The sequence below is a fragment of the Protomyctophum bolini genome, assembly GCF_963924005.1.
Source record: "Protomyctophum bolini genome assembly, chromosome: 9".
Classification (NCBI taxonomy): domain Eukaryota; kingdom Metazoa; phylum Chordata; class Actinopteri; order Myctophiformes; family Myctophidae; genus Protomyctophum; species Protomyctophum bolini.
In genome coordinates this window covers 29,232,486-29,248,519 of record NC_137870.1, presented here as the reverse complement: position 1 = coordinate 29,248,519, position 16,034 = coordinate 29,232,486, and the positions used below count along the sequence as shown (strand labels likewise).

General features: G+C 42.6%; 1 protein-coding gene across 1 annotated transcript in view; it reads left to right on the top strand.

Annotated features, from left to right (window-relative positions):
- LOC308321158 (ubiquitin-associated and SH3 domain-containing protein B-like) overlaps positions 1-16,034 on the top strand; it is a 32,232-nt gene that overhangs the window by 12,410 nt on the left and 3,788 nt on the right. Inside the window, exons 2-10 of the mRNA XM_080771992.1 lie at positions 10,556-10,609; positions 11,150-11,336; positions 12,170-12,368; positions 12,534-12,703; positions 13,549-13,757; positions 14,610-14,754; positions 14,897-15,020; positions 15,218-15,337; positions 15,820-15,912. Of these exons, the coding sequence (XP_080628118.1) occupies positions 10,556-10,609; positions 11,150-11,336; positions 12,170-12,368; positions 12,534-12,703; positions 13,549-13,757; positions 14,610-14,754; positions 14,897-15,020; positions 15,218-15,337; positions 15,820-15,912 (1,301 nt within the window). The remainder of the gene's footprint in view (positions 1-10,555; positions 10,610-11,149; positions 11,337-12,169; positions 12,369-12,533; positions 12,704-13,548; positions 13,758-14,609; positions 14,755-14,896; positions 15,021-15,217; positions 15,338-15,819; positions 15,913-16,034) is intronic.

The following is a 16,034-nucleotide window of genomic DNA, read 5'->3' as shown; positions in this document are numbered from 1 at the left end:
TGTGTTTGAGAGTGTCACTTTGTAAACAGGAAGTGTGATAATGGAGCTTGAGGCTGGAAGAGCGGGCAGTAACCCCGCCATTCCCGGTTGGGTTATTGCGTGCGTGAAATAGGGACTTGGAGTACTCAGTGGTTCTCAACCATTTCAGGCTGTGACCTCCCAAAATAATCATATTTGAACTGATTTTACCCCACAAGCACTTGGAATTGAGTGTGTGACTCGGTTTGTTGATTTCTAGTTGTGACCAGACAACTTCAGCATTATTATTTTATATATTTTTTGTAATATTTATTTGAGGAGATAGAAGGGGAGTGACACGCAGCAAAGGACCGGCGGCCCGGGCCAATGTTAACATTATTTTGTAGACAAGAAGAAAATGCAACAATGATTATAAGACATATACTGTAGGACATTACTGTATCAGTGATGCAAATAGCCTGCATCCTACATCCTTAGACTCACTAAATTGAGAAAGGACGCAATCATGTCACCCTCCGGGGGTCCTGGGATGCAATACTGTACTGTACTGTACTGTACTGTACTGTACTGTACTGTACTGTACTGTACTGTACTGTACTGTACTGTACTGTACAACGTTGTTGAAGTAGGACTCATAAAATGTCCCTGGGGTCCATCTGAAACACCACCCCTGGGTCCCGGGACCCATTGCATTGAAAACCCATTTACATCACTGATGTATACTAGTCTTCACCAGAGCATGTAACAACAAGGTGAGAGACACATATTGATAACATTGTTGAGAAATACACCACTCACTCACCACTCACTCAGCAACGAACCAATCACAGATCTGAATTACACCACTCACTCAGCAATGAACCAATCACAGATGAGAAATACACTACTCACTCAGCAATGAACCAATCACAGATGAGAAATACACCACTCACTCAGCAACGAACCAATCACAGATCTGAATTACACTACTCACTCAGCAATGAACCAATCACAGATGAGAAATACACCACTCACTCAGCAATGAACCCATCACAGATCTGAATTACACCACTCACTCAGCAATGAACCAATCACAGATGAGAAATACACTACTCACTCAGCAATGAACCAATCACAGATGAGAAATACACCACTCACTCAGCAATGAACCAATTCCAGATGAGAAATACACCACTCACTCAGCAATGAACCAATCACAGATGAGAAATACACCACTCACTCAGCAATGAACCCATCACAGATGAGAAATACACCACTCACTCAGCAATGAACCAATCACAGATCTGAAAGTCAGCCAGGGGTCTGCGCGGAGAATGAGAAGAAGCTGGCTGGGAGTAGGTGGTGTGTGTGTGCTCATGCGCGCGCGCCTGTGTGTGACTGTGTGTGTGTGTGTGTGTGTGTGTGTGTGTGTGTGTGTGTGTGTGTGTGTGTGTTGTGTGTGTGTGTGTGTGTGTGTTGTGTGAACGTGCATGTTGTGTGCCAACAGTGCATGAGGATCCAGCTGGTTGTGTGGAAGTGGACAGGCGTCAGTCCAGTAACAGTTGGTGGTGCAGCTTGTCTCATATGTTGCTCAACAATGCAGGGAGTGGTTGGTTCCTCCCATACACCAAACACATATTATAGCCCATATGTCATGTTTGAAACTATAACGATATAATATTTTGAGTCGACAAAATATACGTAAGATATTTGTGAAAGTGTGTATTTTTTTAAATGTATATTTTATGTGTTTCCAATCCATTGTGACTGTACTGTGTATAAGTATACAGTACAAAGTACAGTATATAGCTGTGTGCATGTGTTTGACTGTGTGTGTGTGTGTGTGTGTGTGTGTGTGTGTGTGTGTGTGTGTGTGTGTGTGTGTGTGTGTGCATGCGTGCGTGCATGCGTGCGTGTGCGCAAACGTGTGTACGTGTGTGTGTGTGTGTAGTATGTGTACGTATGTGTGGGGGCTTGAGTAGTGCTTAGTGCCTTGTCTGTTTCTCTTCCTGTCCCGGTGTGTTGAGCAGTCAGTTGTTTCAAACAGGACCTTTGTAATGGTTGGAAGACTCACTTTCACATCTCCACCGTGGGCGAGAGGTTCTCACCAGCAGTAAAGGATAAAGTACTCACATTTTTTACTTAAGTAATCAATACTGCCAGAAATGCTCTGTTACAAGTAAAAGTCCGGAATTGGAAATGTACTTGTGTAAAAGTACAGACGTATTGTCATTAAAATGTACATAAAGTATCAAAAGTTAAAGTAGGCCTACTCATTGCATCTTTGGTGCAGAACGTGTCATTTCAAGTTTTCAAATGTATAAAATCTTTTGAAAATAACAGATCTAAAGATCGTATAGATTGTAGAAGATTGTAGATCGGCTATTTCGAAACGGCCAAAATGTATAGGGTTGAAGTGAAGTTTTGTTGCGAACGCAGTGATTGTGAATGCAGTGAGCACTTACTATGAGACCTAGCAGATCATGTCTGTCTGTCTGTCTGTGTGTGTGTCCGTGTGTCCCCCCTTTGTGCCCATATATGGAGCTGAGTGATTTGTTTGTGATTGTAAAAGTACAATATTTGCCTCTGAGATGTATTGAAAATTGGATATACTATAAGTAAAGTACAAATACCTAAAAATGTCTTTCACACATTTCGGAGAGATAGAAATCCTTATATTTTGAAGGCAATACTGCCTCAGAGTCATCAATGTAACGTGTTGTGACTTTATATATTTTCAATTACTTGCATGAGAGGGGGAGAGGTGGTGGAGGTAGCTGGACCCTCAACCTGTCTGCTAAAACAGCTATAGTTTTAGCAAACCGTTTAAGGGTCCAATGGAGTTAAGAGATTTTGTCTGAAGCGCTTTTGTAGCTGAGCTATTTTCTCTATTTGTGTGTGTGTGTGTGTGTGTGTGTGTGTGTGTGTGTGTGTGTGTGTGTGTGTGTGTGTGTGTGTGTGTGTGTGTGTGTGTGTGTGTGTGTGTGTGTGTGTGTGTGTGCGTGCGTGCGTGCGTGCGACAAGCAGTACAACAAAAGGTCTCTTAGCTTATTTACAGCTTGGCTACAGCTGTACACCCAAAGGGTTTCTTTGCTTTTTCCACACAAAAAAAAAAAACATATTTACAGATAAATGGTGTGTGAGCATAGAAACAGCTGTGTACTGTGCATTATATACTTAAGGTGTAATAAAGACATTATTAGGGAGATTATCAGAGAGCACCCTGCAAATTCATGAGCATTCAATGAACACAAGATTGTAAAAATGGACCAGAAACAGTGTGTACGTACGTTGTGTTCCACAAAGGAAACAGTACTACAGACAGAGTGTGGTAATTTGCCTATATTGGAGATGTAAATCGTTTGAGTGATGAAAATACATTTTTAATATGTTATTGCAGGTTGTGAACTAAAACTAAAGAAAAACAAATTGCATGCACATTCAATCAACATGTCCAGGAGCAGGTAAAATTAGAGCAAATGAACAGAGTCCGCATGCTGGAGTTTGCAGACAGTTTCCATAAGTTGTGAACTATACACAGAAACATTTTGTATGTGGAAAAACATTTTTGTTTTGTTCTTTTCACCTTCAGTTGAATCAAGGTTATAATATTTTTGGATTTTGAAAATGGAGTTTGTTGTGATTGTTATTTCGATAGTTTCTGTTAACTATAATAACTTTGAGTTGAATGAGAACGAGCTACTTATGTGACTTAGGGTGGCTCAGCATGAGTTCTCTCTCTGTGGTCACTGGCTTTCCTCCCACGCCAAAACACATGTTAGGAATATATACTCCTGCAAGGCACTGCTATTTATCCTCTGTAGTACCACGGTGTCGCTTGCCAAAAAGAACACATCTACATGCTAAAAATAAAATGGGTTGTTAGCTTGTCGATCAGTTAGTTTAGGCAAGCGACACCCGCGCACGAGTGCTACTGTAAATTCATGAGGACCACTTAACACTAATGATTTAAAATTTCCACAATTTTTGCCAAAAGTTAATGTAAGCAACATAAACCTGGACATATGAACACAAAGGCTTTTGTTACTGTACAGGCTGTCGGAACAGAGCTGAGCCCACATACTCACTGCCCTGTCTGCTGGGAGCACGGGGAGAGCAACAGCTGTGCAGCAGTAATGTCATGAGAGGGACTGAGGGAGTGGCAACCAGACACACTTTAGTGAGGATGACGAGTGTGTGTGTGTGTGTGTGTGTGTGTGTGTGTGTGTGTGTGTGTGTGTGTGTGTGTGTGTGTGTGTGTGTGTGTCTGTGTGTGTCTGTGTGTGTGTGTGTGTGTGTGTGTGTGTGTGTGTGTGTGTGTGTGTGTGTGTGTGTGTGTGTGTGTCCTGCCTGCGTGCGTGCCTGCCTGCCTGCGTGTGTGTTTTTATAGATTCTATGTTTACTATGCAGATCTTGGTTGTTCTCATGTTTTGTTAGATTTGTTTTTCTCTTGGACACAATTGTAAAAAATGTTATTTAGATAGCAGCTTGTTTAGACAGATGGTCGGTGGGCTCATTGTTTACCTGGTATCCTAGTTTCTTTTAGGAACTACATTGTTCTCTTCTCTCTGCACTCTACTACTGACTATTTACCATGTTGTTTGTTGACTAGAGTTCATGCTTACTCGGCCAATTCAAATCTCATGCTTGTAAGTCGCTCTTGTAAATTGTGTGATTGTTTGTCTGGGTGGAACCCTGTACTGAGAACCAGTGAGTTACAGCACGTTGCCTTAAAAACAGCCACTGGACATATCTACTAAACTGTGTCATTGTACTGACTCACATAGAAATGCTTTAGTGTGTGTGTACCAATTTGTTTGTTTTATGTCTCAATGTGTTAGTTCCCACAAATGCTGGGTTATGTACTTATCCATCTGAAAACGTGTCACTTCTAAGCACTGTCAAGATGAAGCCAATGGCACTTTTCCGCATGCGTACTATAGAGCGTCGCAGTCCCTCCCCCTTTCAGAACGAGTGGCCCAGGAAATTAATCCCAATGCATTTTTCCCATAGGCATTTCATAAAGTATTTATTTAAAGAGCTTTTAAGCGTCGTACGAACCCAACTCGAGTCGACAGCACACACAATATTTTGGACCAAACAAATAATTACAAAGAAGAAAAACAACAAAAAAAGTGTTGTAACCTGCCGTTTTTTTCTACTTTCTAATTCTTTGTTTGGCCCGAAAATTTTATTTAAGTTTGTTGTCATGATTTGTCACGACAAGAGTTGGCTTTGTCCGCAGCGTAAACGTCTTTAAATAAATACTTTCTGAAATGTCTATGAGGAAAATGAACGGAGAATCATTTCCTGGGCCATGGTAGGGGGCGGGACTGCGACGCTCTATAAGGGCCGATTCATACTCCTATATTAGAGCCGAATAAAAGTCGGTTCGGCTCTGTAGAGCTTACGATGTGATGTCATTTGAGGTTCGGGGGGGGGGGGGTACCGTCCTAAAGTCGGCTCTTCGGTGCTACTGAAAATTTATGACGAGCCGAAATCATTAGGCCACTACAGCACCGAAACAGCGGTACAATAGGAGTATGAATCGGCCCTAAAGATTCCAACGTATTGTTTCTTAACTGGCACTCATGTCCACGGTGTACACCAAAGCAATTTTGCTTTAACTCATTAAGACCTGCAATTGAGGTCGATTCGACAAATGTCTTCTAAACAGCTTTCTGAAAACCCTATGCTGCTATATAATATCAGTGATTCTAAAACTTTCTCATGTCAAGGACCCCCAAGATAATATGTACAGTATTTGGCCACAGACCCCCATCTCAAAACATTTTGTTTCGTCGACCCCCAGTAGATTTTAATTTAAAATGTACACCAAAACACAAATGATAAAATGTTTAGGTCAATCACTTTTGAAGAGAGACTACTTGTCAAAAGGCCCATGGAGACTCACTGCCAATCAAACAATCAAGGCTGAGTGGCTGGCTGGCTGCACACAGGTGTGGGAGGCTACAAGTAGGACTAGCTGCACTCATTCATTCATGCATGCTAGATCACCACACCAGCTTCTTGTCCACCACCCTCCAGAATACCATCTCTCTCCACCCTCGGAACTGTGTGCGTCCAAGAGCAAACCACACACATCGTGTGTACCAAACACACCTATTAAAAACCTGAAAAAGCCTCTGCCTCTTCTGTGGTCAGCCTGGCCGGGGGCCTCGCCTGCTCACCATTACTGTCCATTACAAACCCGAACTATTTCCGAGTGCCGTACTCTTTCACTACTGTACCGATCTCAGTCTCACCTGTCTGACTCTTTGATAAAATGCTGTTGAGATGAACAGATCCACACAGTATATTGTTCTGTGGAGACCTTCATGAGAACAAACAAAATATATAATAATAACAAACAATTGAACGTGAGTGGACATTGTTTTAATTTTGATCAGTATGCAACCCTGAGACCAGCAGTCATTCACCCACTTTTAACTGGTACAGTACCTGTCATTATAGGCAACTCAAAGAGTGCAGTAAAAGAAGCAAGCATAAGTAGGCTACATAATACTTTGACTACTATAATAAAATTCAATATATTTTAAAAAGTCTAAACATAATGTGGAGAAAACTTGTAGCTGTACTTCTGTGGCTTACTGGCAGTGTGCATTCTGCCAATCTGCTGTATCAAGTTTACCACTGATCAGTCCAGAGGTTTTGTGAGATTAGCTCTGTCTTGACGTAGTCTTGTCTGTGATACAACCTATCAAAGTGTTTGTGTAGAGAGTGGCGGTGCGGCCCCTAGGCAGAGATAAACAACCAACAACCTGTAAGCAACCAATCCTCCCCCATGTACATATATATAGTTATATACCTCTGTATGTGGAGAGAAGCTGAGCAGGCTTTCAATTACTTTATGGAAGAACGTACAGTATGTGGTTGACACCACGTGGACTATGTTAGAATGCAATTGCGTGACTCACATTTGCAGGATCTGTGGTCCTGCATTTTGAGTTATTTGTTGTGACTTGGATTTCTCAAAGAACTAATGGTTTGACTCCTCACAATTACAGTATTCATGTATTGATTTATTTGTAGACAGATTCACAATAATATAACTAGTACAACCATACTAATAATAATTATTAATAATTAATCATAAATAATAGTAAATAATACAAAGAAATAGCCTACCAAAAACAATTAGACATTTTTTTTTAGAAAGTGTTATTATAAATAATAATACAATTTAATAATTCCAAATGTAATTTAAGAGGATAACCAGTCCCTGCTGGATAATAAACTATATTGTTCCAGGACTTTAGATTAACCATAGTATAGTTTCAGTTCAATTGATATAGTACCCAGCTTTGTTCTAAAAGGTGCTGTGTTTAATTATTATATCTACAACATATATGCATAGTCATTGCAGAAGTGTGCTTCAGATTAAAGTAATTCTCAACGTTTCCATGTCTGCCTGTGGTTGATGACCCTGTCATATGACCCACTTCTCTTTTCCATATCCTCTCATGATTGTGAAAGTTTGATGGGGTTTCAGTCAGATATTGGTGAGTCATAGCCCCTGGGTCTCCCAGGTGATAAAATATGGACGGTAAAACCCCATTATTTGCTTTGCTGGCAGGGTGCTGTGCTCTGTGTGTGTGTTTGTGTGTGTGTGTGTGTGTGTGTGTGTGTGTGTGTGTGTGTGTGTGTGTGTGTGTGTGTGTGTGTGTGTGTGTGTGTAAAATGGTAAATGGTGCATTTATATAGCGCCTTCATCCAAGGCGCTTTACATAGACTGTGCATTACTGTACATTCACCCATTCACACACCAATGGTGGCGGAAACCATGCAAGGCACCAACCAGCACATCTGGAGCAATTAGGGGTTCAGAGTCTTGCTCAAGGACACTTCGACACTGACTCTGGGGGAGCCCGGGTTCGAGCTGGCAATCTTGCGGTTTCCATCCAGCCACTCTACCCCACTCTACCGCCGCCCAGGGGTAGAGAGGGACTATGAGGAAATGGTTCAAGGCAGAATCACTCAAACTCTTTTTGCCATCTGTCACTTCTGCTTCACTTTTTTTCTCTTTCCCTCTCTCTGACATTCGAATACAAAGTGGCTACACATACAGACATGCGCTTCAAGTGCCGTCAAGTTTCATCAACTCCCATTATATGTTTCTCACCATGGCCACTCCAGGGCTCCGTAAAAGACTGACTGAAACTAAATCAAAATATATGCTGTCAAGATCAAGTTGAAGTTGGTAGAAGACCAGCTTGACTGCACGCTGACTTCACAAGCTGAAGGCAGCTTCCAGCAGCAACACGCCTCAGAGGTCTGCTTCACAAGCTGAAGGCAGCTTCCAGCAGCAACACGCCTCAGAGGTCTGCTTCCCGAAGGAGGAATTGGCATATTATAGGTTCTTCTCCCCTGAACACGCAGCTGCTAATGAGATTCTGAGATGTCTGCCTGTCTGTCTGTCTGTCTGTCTCATCATTGAAAATGCATTTTCACAAATATATCTTTTGTATATTTTGAAATTTTTGAAAACAGCAAAGAAGCTTTAGCTAAATGCTGTACCATCTTTCAGTCTGTAATGGTAAAGTTAGAGTAATCCCCTGGTGATTTATTCATACTTTAATTCAGTTACTGCTCTTGTTCAGGGAGTTGGTTTCCATCTCTTCCTACGCAGTGTTATCTTCCTCCACTCCACCCTAGAGGCCTTTATTACAAACTGATGTTTCCTTTGACTCAGGATTCATTGTTCATTGAGGACTGTTGGCTTATGTTTGGTAATCATCTGGACTGCTTCTCTAGTGGTTGACATCAGAGCATTTTCTTAAATGACAAACAAACAATAAAGTATATAAAGTAATTTGTGCTTCAATTAGAAAACATACGGAAGACATTACAGGAAAGTCAGTCCATGAGGAAGGACATGCAATAGAGATCCTGAACTGGGAATCATACCCAGGATTTGCTTTGCTGTGGGCAGATGTTTGAGACACCAGCTGATCTGTCAGAATCTTCTCTGCTCATATGTGTGGGGGTGGGCCGTTTAAAGTTAAACAGTAAAAGTTTTTTTTAATTTTAGCTAAAATGCATTATTTTATACCTTGGCTATTCAAAAATTGCAGATCTACCAGCTCATGAAGTGCCATGCTATAAAAGCTTGTAGATCTGCTATTGTTGAAAATCATGAAAATATGTGCACATTTTTGAATATATGTATTTTTTTTAAGCAAAACATTTTCAGATGGGATTCGGCAGCCAAATACATATCATTTTGGGGGTCCTTGACATGAAAAGGTTTGAGCACCACTGATATAGCAACGTACGTTTTTCAGAAAAATTTAGAAGGCATTTTTAGAATCTACCTCAGGTCTTAATACGGTAGGACACATCGCGTCCGTGAAAGTATCCTTGAGCAAGACACTGAACCAGTGACAACCGCCGTTGCTGTGTACAGTATGTGGGTGAATGTGAGTCATACTGTAAAGTGCTTTGAGTGTTCAGAAGAATATAAATGGTCTGTATAAACTATAAATGTGGTTTGTTTTACCATTTACTCCTCTTCAACGTCTGACCAAAAAGGACCTTTCATCCATATTGTTGATTTCAGAATATTTGATTTAGTCATTAAGATGTTCCATTCGGAATCTTGAACTCAGACAACCCTGTGATTGGCTGTGATACATTTCTGTATCGCTTGCATCTTCTGGCTTTCTCTTGGACCCACTCACCCACATGCTGTTTAAAGGCTGCAACGTTATACTTATTTTAATAAATAAAACTTTATTTGAACCGAACCCATCTGTATGGTAGAGACTAGAGCATGGGTTCTCAACCCGTGGGTCGCGACCCCTAGGGGGATCGCCAAATTATTTTTGAGGGGTCCCCAAATTATTAAAAAAAAAAACTGAATGGCTGGAAAATAAGTTTACATAGTACTGTACACATATGCATAAACTTTCCTTAATGATTATATCTGGTTTCAGTATTCGTTTATGATATATTTTCTCTAATATTAACGTTATTTTTGCAGTCAGTTTGTATTGGGGGTGGGGAGGGGGCCAAAGCATTTCCGGGGGTCCCCAGCCAAAAACATTGAGGTCTGGTAGAGTATGTTACAGTAATACAATATAACGAATATATCTGCATGTTGTTGCTGGTGGTCTCCCCATTCTTACATTGAGAAACTGAGTACTGCTTGAAAGTCATCAATGCAATATCTCCCCAGTCCAAGTATGTATGCTGTGTCTCGGAAGGACAGTAGAAGTTTAGTCTCCCATACAGGTTCAAATCGTGGTATAGGACATGAAATCTACGGATTAGAGAGACTGAGTCATGGCTGCTTCACTGTTTGAAACTCTTTCTAGTGAGTCACAACCCCAACAAATGTGTTGAGTCAGAGCAAGCTTTCTTTTATTTGACAGAGTAGATGTGAGATAAACTGTGTGTCTGCTTCTTGGCTTGTTTAGGAGGGAGAAGTGAGACTTGAGACAAACTGATGCACTCGCTGACAGTCTAAAAGTGAACTAACTTCTCTTTGCTATTCATAGTCGTATGAAATAGCTCCATTTTAAATGATATGTATACAAATGATTAATAACAAATGTCTTCTCTGTGTGTTCTACAGATTGAAAGCATTAGTATCCACAGGAGGCCGCAGTGTCCAAGCAGCGTGTGACTGGTAAGGTGTAATATACACATATTATGCACCAAACAAGTGTCATTGTAATGTATTGCACTGGCCTCTTCTACACAGTAAAATACTCAGTGTTTAACTCTGAAGAGAGTACAAAGAGTACAAAGTGAGCTGCCCGGAATATATTATCACGTTAAACTAAATGAGTGCTCCCATCCCCCCGTCTCAGGCAATGACAGGGCGTCTGAGGCTAGGCCTATTATTGTTCGGAGTTAGCAGCTTACTTGTTTATACAGACTTCATCAATGCAAATTATATGTTTACATTTACCTTAAAGGGGGTGTAATTGATAGTTAAAAGGTTAAAGCTCTATATTCAATAGTAATCATTGCTCAAGAGTTTTTGCAGTTCCCATCTCTACTTCCCACTTTCAACTTAAATATTTAACTGACACCCAAATTTCAGAAAACTGTCAGGATGTAGAAGACATTTTTAGAATCTGATCTCAGGTCAGAATGGGTTAAATAAAAGAGGAGAGAGATAGAGACAAGATTGTGTATGAAATGTAATGCCTAAACCCCCCAGGCTGTTCTCCCACGTTGACGATCCGTTCCTGGACGACCCGTTGCCCAGGGAGTACGTCCTCTACCTGAGACCCAGCGGACCTCTGCAGAACCAGCTCTCCCACTTCTGGCAGCAGAGCCGGGTGACCTGTGGCAAGAACAAGGCCCACAATATCTTTCCTCACATCACCCTCTGTCAGTTCTTTATGGTGAGTTCCCTGGCGCTAAGTAGTTGTTCCTAGGAAAGCATATACGGACACTCGGACAGGAAAGCTCATTTTGGTTCACTCATGCACAAAATCACTTTAAAACAAGGCAAGCGCGCCAACAGCAGGCCCTTGAGGCTCGTCAGGTGCACCCGAGTGAGCCACCAGGTGCACGAGTGCCCACGCGAGCAGTCGTTATGGCTTTGCACATCAACGTGCGAACCATCCAAGTAGGCAAGCTGTGGTGGACTGAATGGGTTATCGCGTCAAACGACATTTGTGCTCCCTTCCTGCAGCCAATTGTGGGGGTACAGTACATACAGGAATGGCTTCCATGACGCCTAGTTGCAGATATCATACAGTACACGTGTTCTTTATCTCACTCTCTAGCTTGCCCTTGTGTCATATATTCATAATGTGCTGACATCCTGGTGATTATCATCGAATGACAACCAATGGACTATGGCATTGCTCCATATTGTGTGCCAAGCACGTCCTGTGAATAATGTGAATCCTGGGAGAGTGGGCAGTCACTACTCTTTTGTATTTTGTAATTATTGAGACAAACCGTATAACCGGATACAATGCTGTATTGTTTAAGTTGCTGTGCGTCATGTGGTGTGTTGGTTCAATTTGGTTCATACGTATGTACCCAGAGATATAGTGACCATGAGCCAAAACCTGTTAAAAGTTGTCTCCCCCTTTACTGTCCATCTCAACAACAGAAAGAAAATACATGGAAGTGGAATACCCATGGGTGGAAAATGATCTCTAGTTGAATCCCCGGTGTCCCTGAGTGTGACGATAACCCCCATCCATCACTTCCTCCTCCACAGTGTGCGGACCAGAAGGTGGAGGCTCTGTGTGAAGCTCTGCAGGTCAGCGTAGCCCAGTGGAGAGGTCGCTTCCCCAGTCCACTGCCCCTGGAGCTCTACACCTCCTCCAACTTCATCGGTCTCTTTGTGGAGGAGCAGGTGGCTGACGTTCTCAAGCAGTTTGCGACAGACTTCGCTGCAGAAGCTGCGAGGAAAGCAGGTGAGATAAAACAATGGGTGAGGGAGCTGCACAGGGAGGTGGGATAAAACAATGAACTCATAAAATCTCATCTAAAAGAGCATCCCTGCATCCCGGGACTCATTACATTGAAAACCTATTTACATCACTGACAGTGCAGGTAAACACAATCACTGTCTCTTTCAGAAGTCCATGTGGAGCCTCATAAGAAACAACTCCATGTGACCCTAGCCTATCACTTCCCGACCAATCACCTGTCTTCCCTGGAGAAGCTGGCCAAGGGCATTGAAGTAAAGCTGGGCTGTGATTGGCTGGCCGTCCTCTTCTCACGGGACATCCGATTCGCTAACCACGAGGTAGGAACCCACTGACTAGCCTGGCAAATATGACTGAACCCAAGTGATCAGTTTGGCAATGCCAGGTTAGGAACCTGTAAATCACCAGTCTAGGAGATACAGTAGATAGAACTTGTCTAGGAAGTGTCTTGTCTTCTTAGTGAAATAACAGTTTATGTATGGGGTCATATTGCCCTCTATTGGCAACATTGGTGTACTGATGCTGATTGCTTTTTTGAGGGGCGCTAGCCCCTCCTATATTCAGCTATTAGTGTAGATCTTCGTCTTACACAAACATTAAATTCCCATTGACAATGAATGGAGTATTTACGTCATATGTGGACGCGCAAATCGACATGTTACGTCATGAATCATGATGATGTACGATGATAAGAGCGCCCCTCACTTCACACTGGTGTGCTTTTTCAATTAATATTTAATATCCCTGACATACTATGATGCACAATATGAGAGAGAAGAGAGAATATACTAGCCACTGTCAATGTGTTGACAGTGGCTAGTTTTGTTTCCAAGCACATACGCTACAACAGATATAAAAATTACACAGTAATTTACTTAACTCTTTTTTTTTAAAGATTTGTTTTAGGCTTTTATTGATAGTATCAAGTGAAGAGAAACAGGAAAGAGGGAGAGAGAGAAGGGGAGAGACATGCAGCAAAGGTCGTCATGAACGATATAGGCCAAAGCCTATATGTGGCATGCACCTGGACCACTTGGCCAGCGGGCGCTCATTTTATACTGTTCCATGATACGTGCTCTGTTCCCCATGTCAATTCTCACAGCAACAACAAGATCATTTTATGCAGACAAACATATTTCACAAGAAAACATCTCTCCTTTCACAGAGCCTGAGGGTGATGTACCCCTATGCCCCCCAGAATGAGGATGAGTTGGAGCTGGTCCCTGGGGATTTTGTCTTCACGTCCCCAGTGGACCAGGGTGGAGCCAGTGAGGGGTGGGTGTATGGGACCTCCCTGGCCACAGGACTGTCTGGCCTGCTGCCTGAGAACTACGTCAGCCGATCAGATGAGTGCGACACCTGGGTGTTCCATGGGTGAGCGGAGCAGCAGACCAGCTAGAGGACAGAGTTAACCACTTAAAACCCCCTGTAGTCTTAACTGGACTTGAGTTACTTTTTTATGTCGACGCCACATTTTCTTTGCCAAAAGTTGTCAATCTACAAGCTCACAATGCATTTGTGAGCTTGTAGATCTGCTATTTTTGGCCAATATTCAAGTGGTTAAAGCGAGATTAGAAGATATGAACATTTTGTCCCAGCAGGGCAACTGATCCAACCCCCCCCCCGTTCTTAATATTGTCATTTTCCCCAATAGGCTACTCAAGTATGTCACTGCTAGTCCCTACAGTTTGGTCATGTAGGAGGAGGGTGTAGACGACCATGTGTCTCCTCTGTTACACATGTCAAGTCAACAGCTGTTTGACTTGACAGCTGTTGGACCTCCTTTTCACCAGGAGGTTGTTGTTAATGCAAGCGAAGGAACACAAAGGAACACACTCGTTTCCCTTTAATGTAGTACTGTTGCAGAGCCTTCCAGACAATATACGGCAGCGCCCTGACTTAATGTGAATGGAACCCAACCGTATCATTGGTAATACCTGTGAAGAAAGTGACATTGCACAACTATTTATTTCAATGTGGCTGTCGTGAAAAGGGTTTTGTTTGTTTTTGGAGTGCCCGGCCAAGCCAGAGGAACTGTGGAGCATTTGAACGATCGACTTGGCATTCAGTAATTGGGTCTCATGATCAAAATAAGAAAAGCGAAAATCTAACATTTGCCACGATCAACACAACGTCTTTGCCATAAACACATTTGTCTGTGTACGGACACATTGATGACCCTTTCTCTGTAGTGAACATATGAACACATGAACTCTGCTCCCACAGATCTCATTCATTCTTCAGCTGTGGGCCCTCAGACAAGGCAGGGAAGGACAGAGGAATGTTTGACGGACTGCTGGACAGCCGTCGCCTAGACAACACGAGTCCTGGGGACACACCGGGTCTCAGTCTCATCTGCCATCCTATGCAGGTCAGAGTGACACAGTTCAAACAGGACCGTCTGTTCTATCAGGAATAGAAAGGAGAACTTGGCAAAGAAATACTGCATGAAACCCTTTGTTCTGATGAAGCGCTCTGCCTCTCCACTACCAACGTCTTTTGATTGACACCAGGTCCTGCGAATCAGCAGTGGCCATTCCCGGCAGCCCAAGCGGACGCTGTTTGTCTGTCGGCATGGCGAGAGGATGGACGTGGTGTTTGGTAAACACTGGCAGTCACTGTGCTCTGACAGTAAAGGTGAGAACCTCCCCATACCCCCTTTACCCCAAATAATTATTATGAGTATGGGGTCCCACAACTACTCTTGTACTCGGACCCCAGACATATATGCCACTGCCACATTAGTAAGTTTAGTTGTTTGTGAGTTGTTTGCACATACACAAAATATGGTAAAAGGAGGAGGCGTCTTGATGAGTGTCTGCTGTCTTTCCCAGGTAAATACGTGCGTACAAACTTGAATATGCCTCCCAGTTTGCCCCTGTGGGGAGGAGGGCAAGATTACGACATGGACTCTCCCATCACTGTGTTTGGCTCCACTCAGGCTCGACTAGTAGGTATGTTAGCTCTAGTCTACACAACCAAACACATGACTGCATGTAGAAGAGTGATCCCAATATAATACTGCTGGTTGTCTATCCCGATGGTGGACAGGTCAAATTGTCACGGTTCACCTGTAGTCACAGGGAAAATACACAATCTATTCTGCGCCAGGGACCCCAATATGTTCAAAATTATTCCAAATTATAAAAACAAAATCCCAAGATTCATATTGATTGATATTGATACCATAGCATCTAATTTAGCTTTGCCTTCAAAGAACCCTGGGGCTCCCTGGACCCCACTTTGAGAACCAATGATTTATGGTGTGTGTGTGTGTGTGTGTGTGTGTGTGTGTGTGTGTGTGTGTGTGTGTGTGTGTGTGTGTGTGTGTGTGTGTGTGTGTGTGTGTGTGTGTGTGTGTGTGTGTGTGTGTGTGTGTGTGTGTGTGTGTGTGTGTGTGTGTGTGTGTGTGTGTGTGTGTGTGTGTATGGTCTAGGTGAAGCTCTGTTGGAGAGTAACACAGTAATAGACTTTGTTTATTGCTCTCCCTCATTGCGATGTGTTCAGACCGCTCAGAACATCCTCAAAGGTGAGCTCATCTTCAAATAAAGAAACATATATTCGTTCTTTTCATCAAGTATATCTCTGCTGTTGGGTAGGAAACAGTCCAAAATGTTAATTTTTCACAGGAAATGAAGAAAACGTTATAAT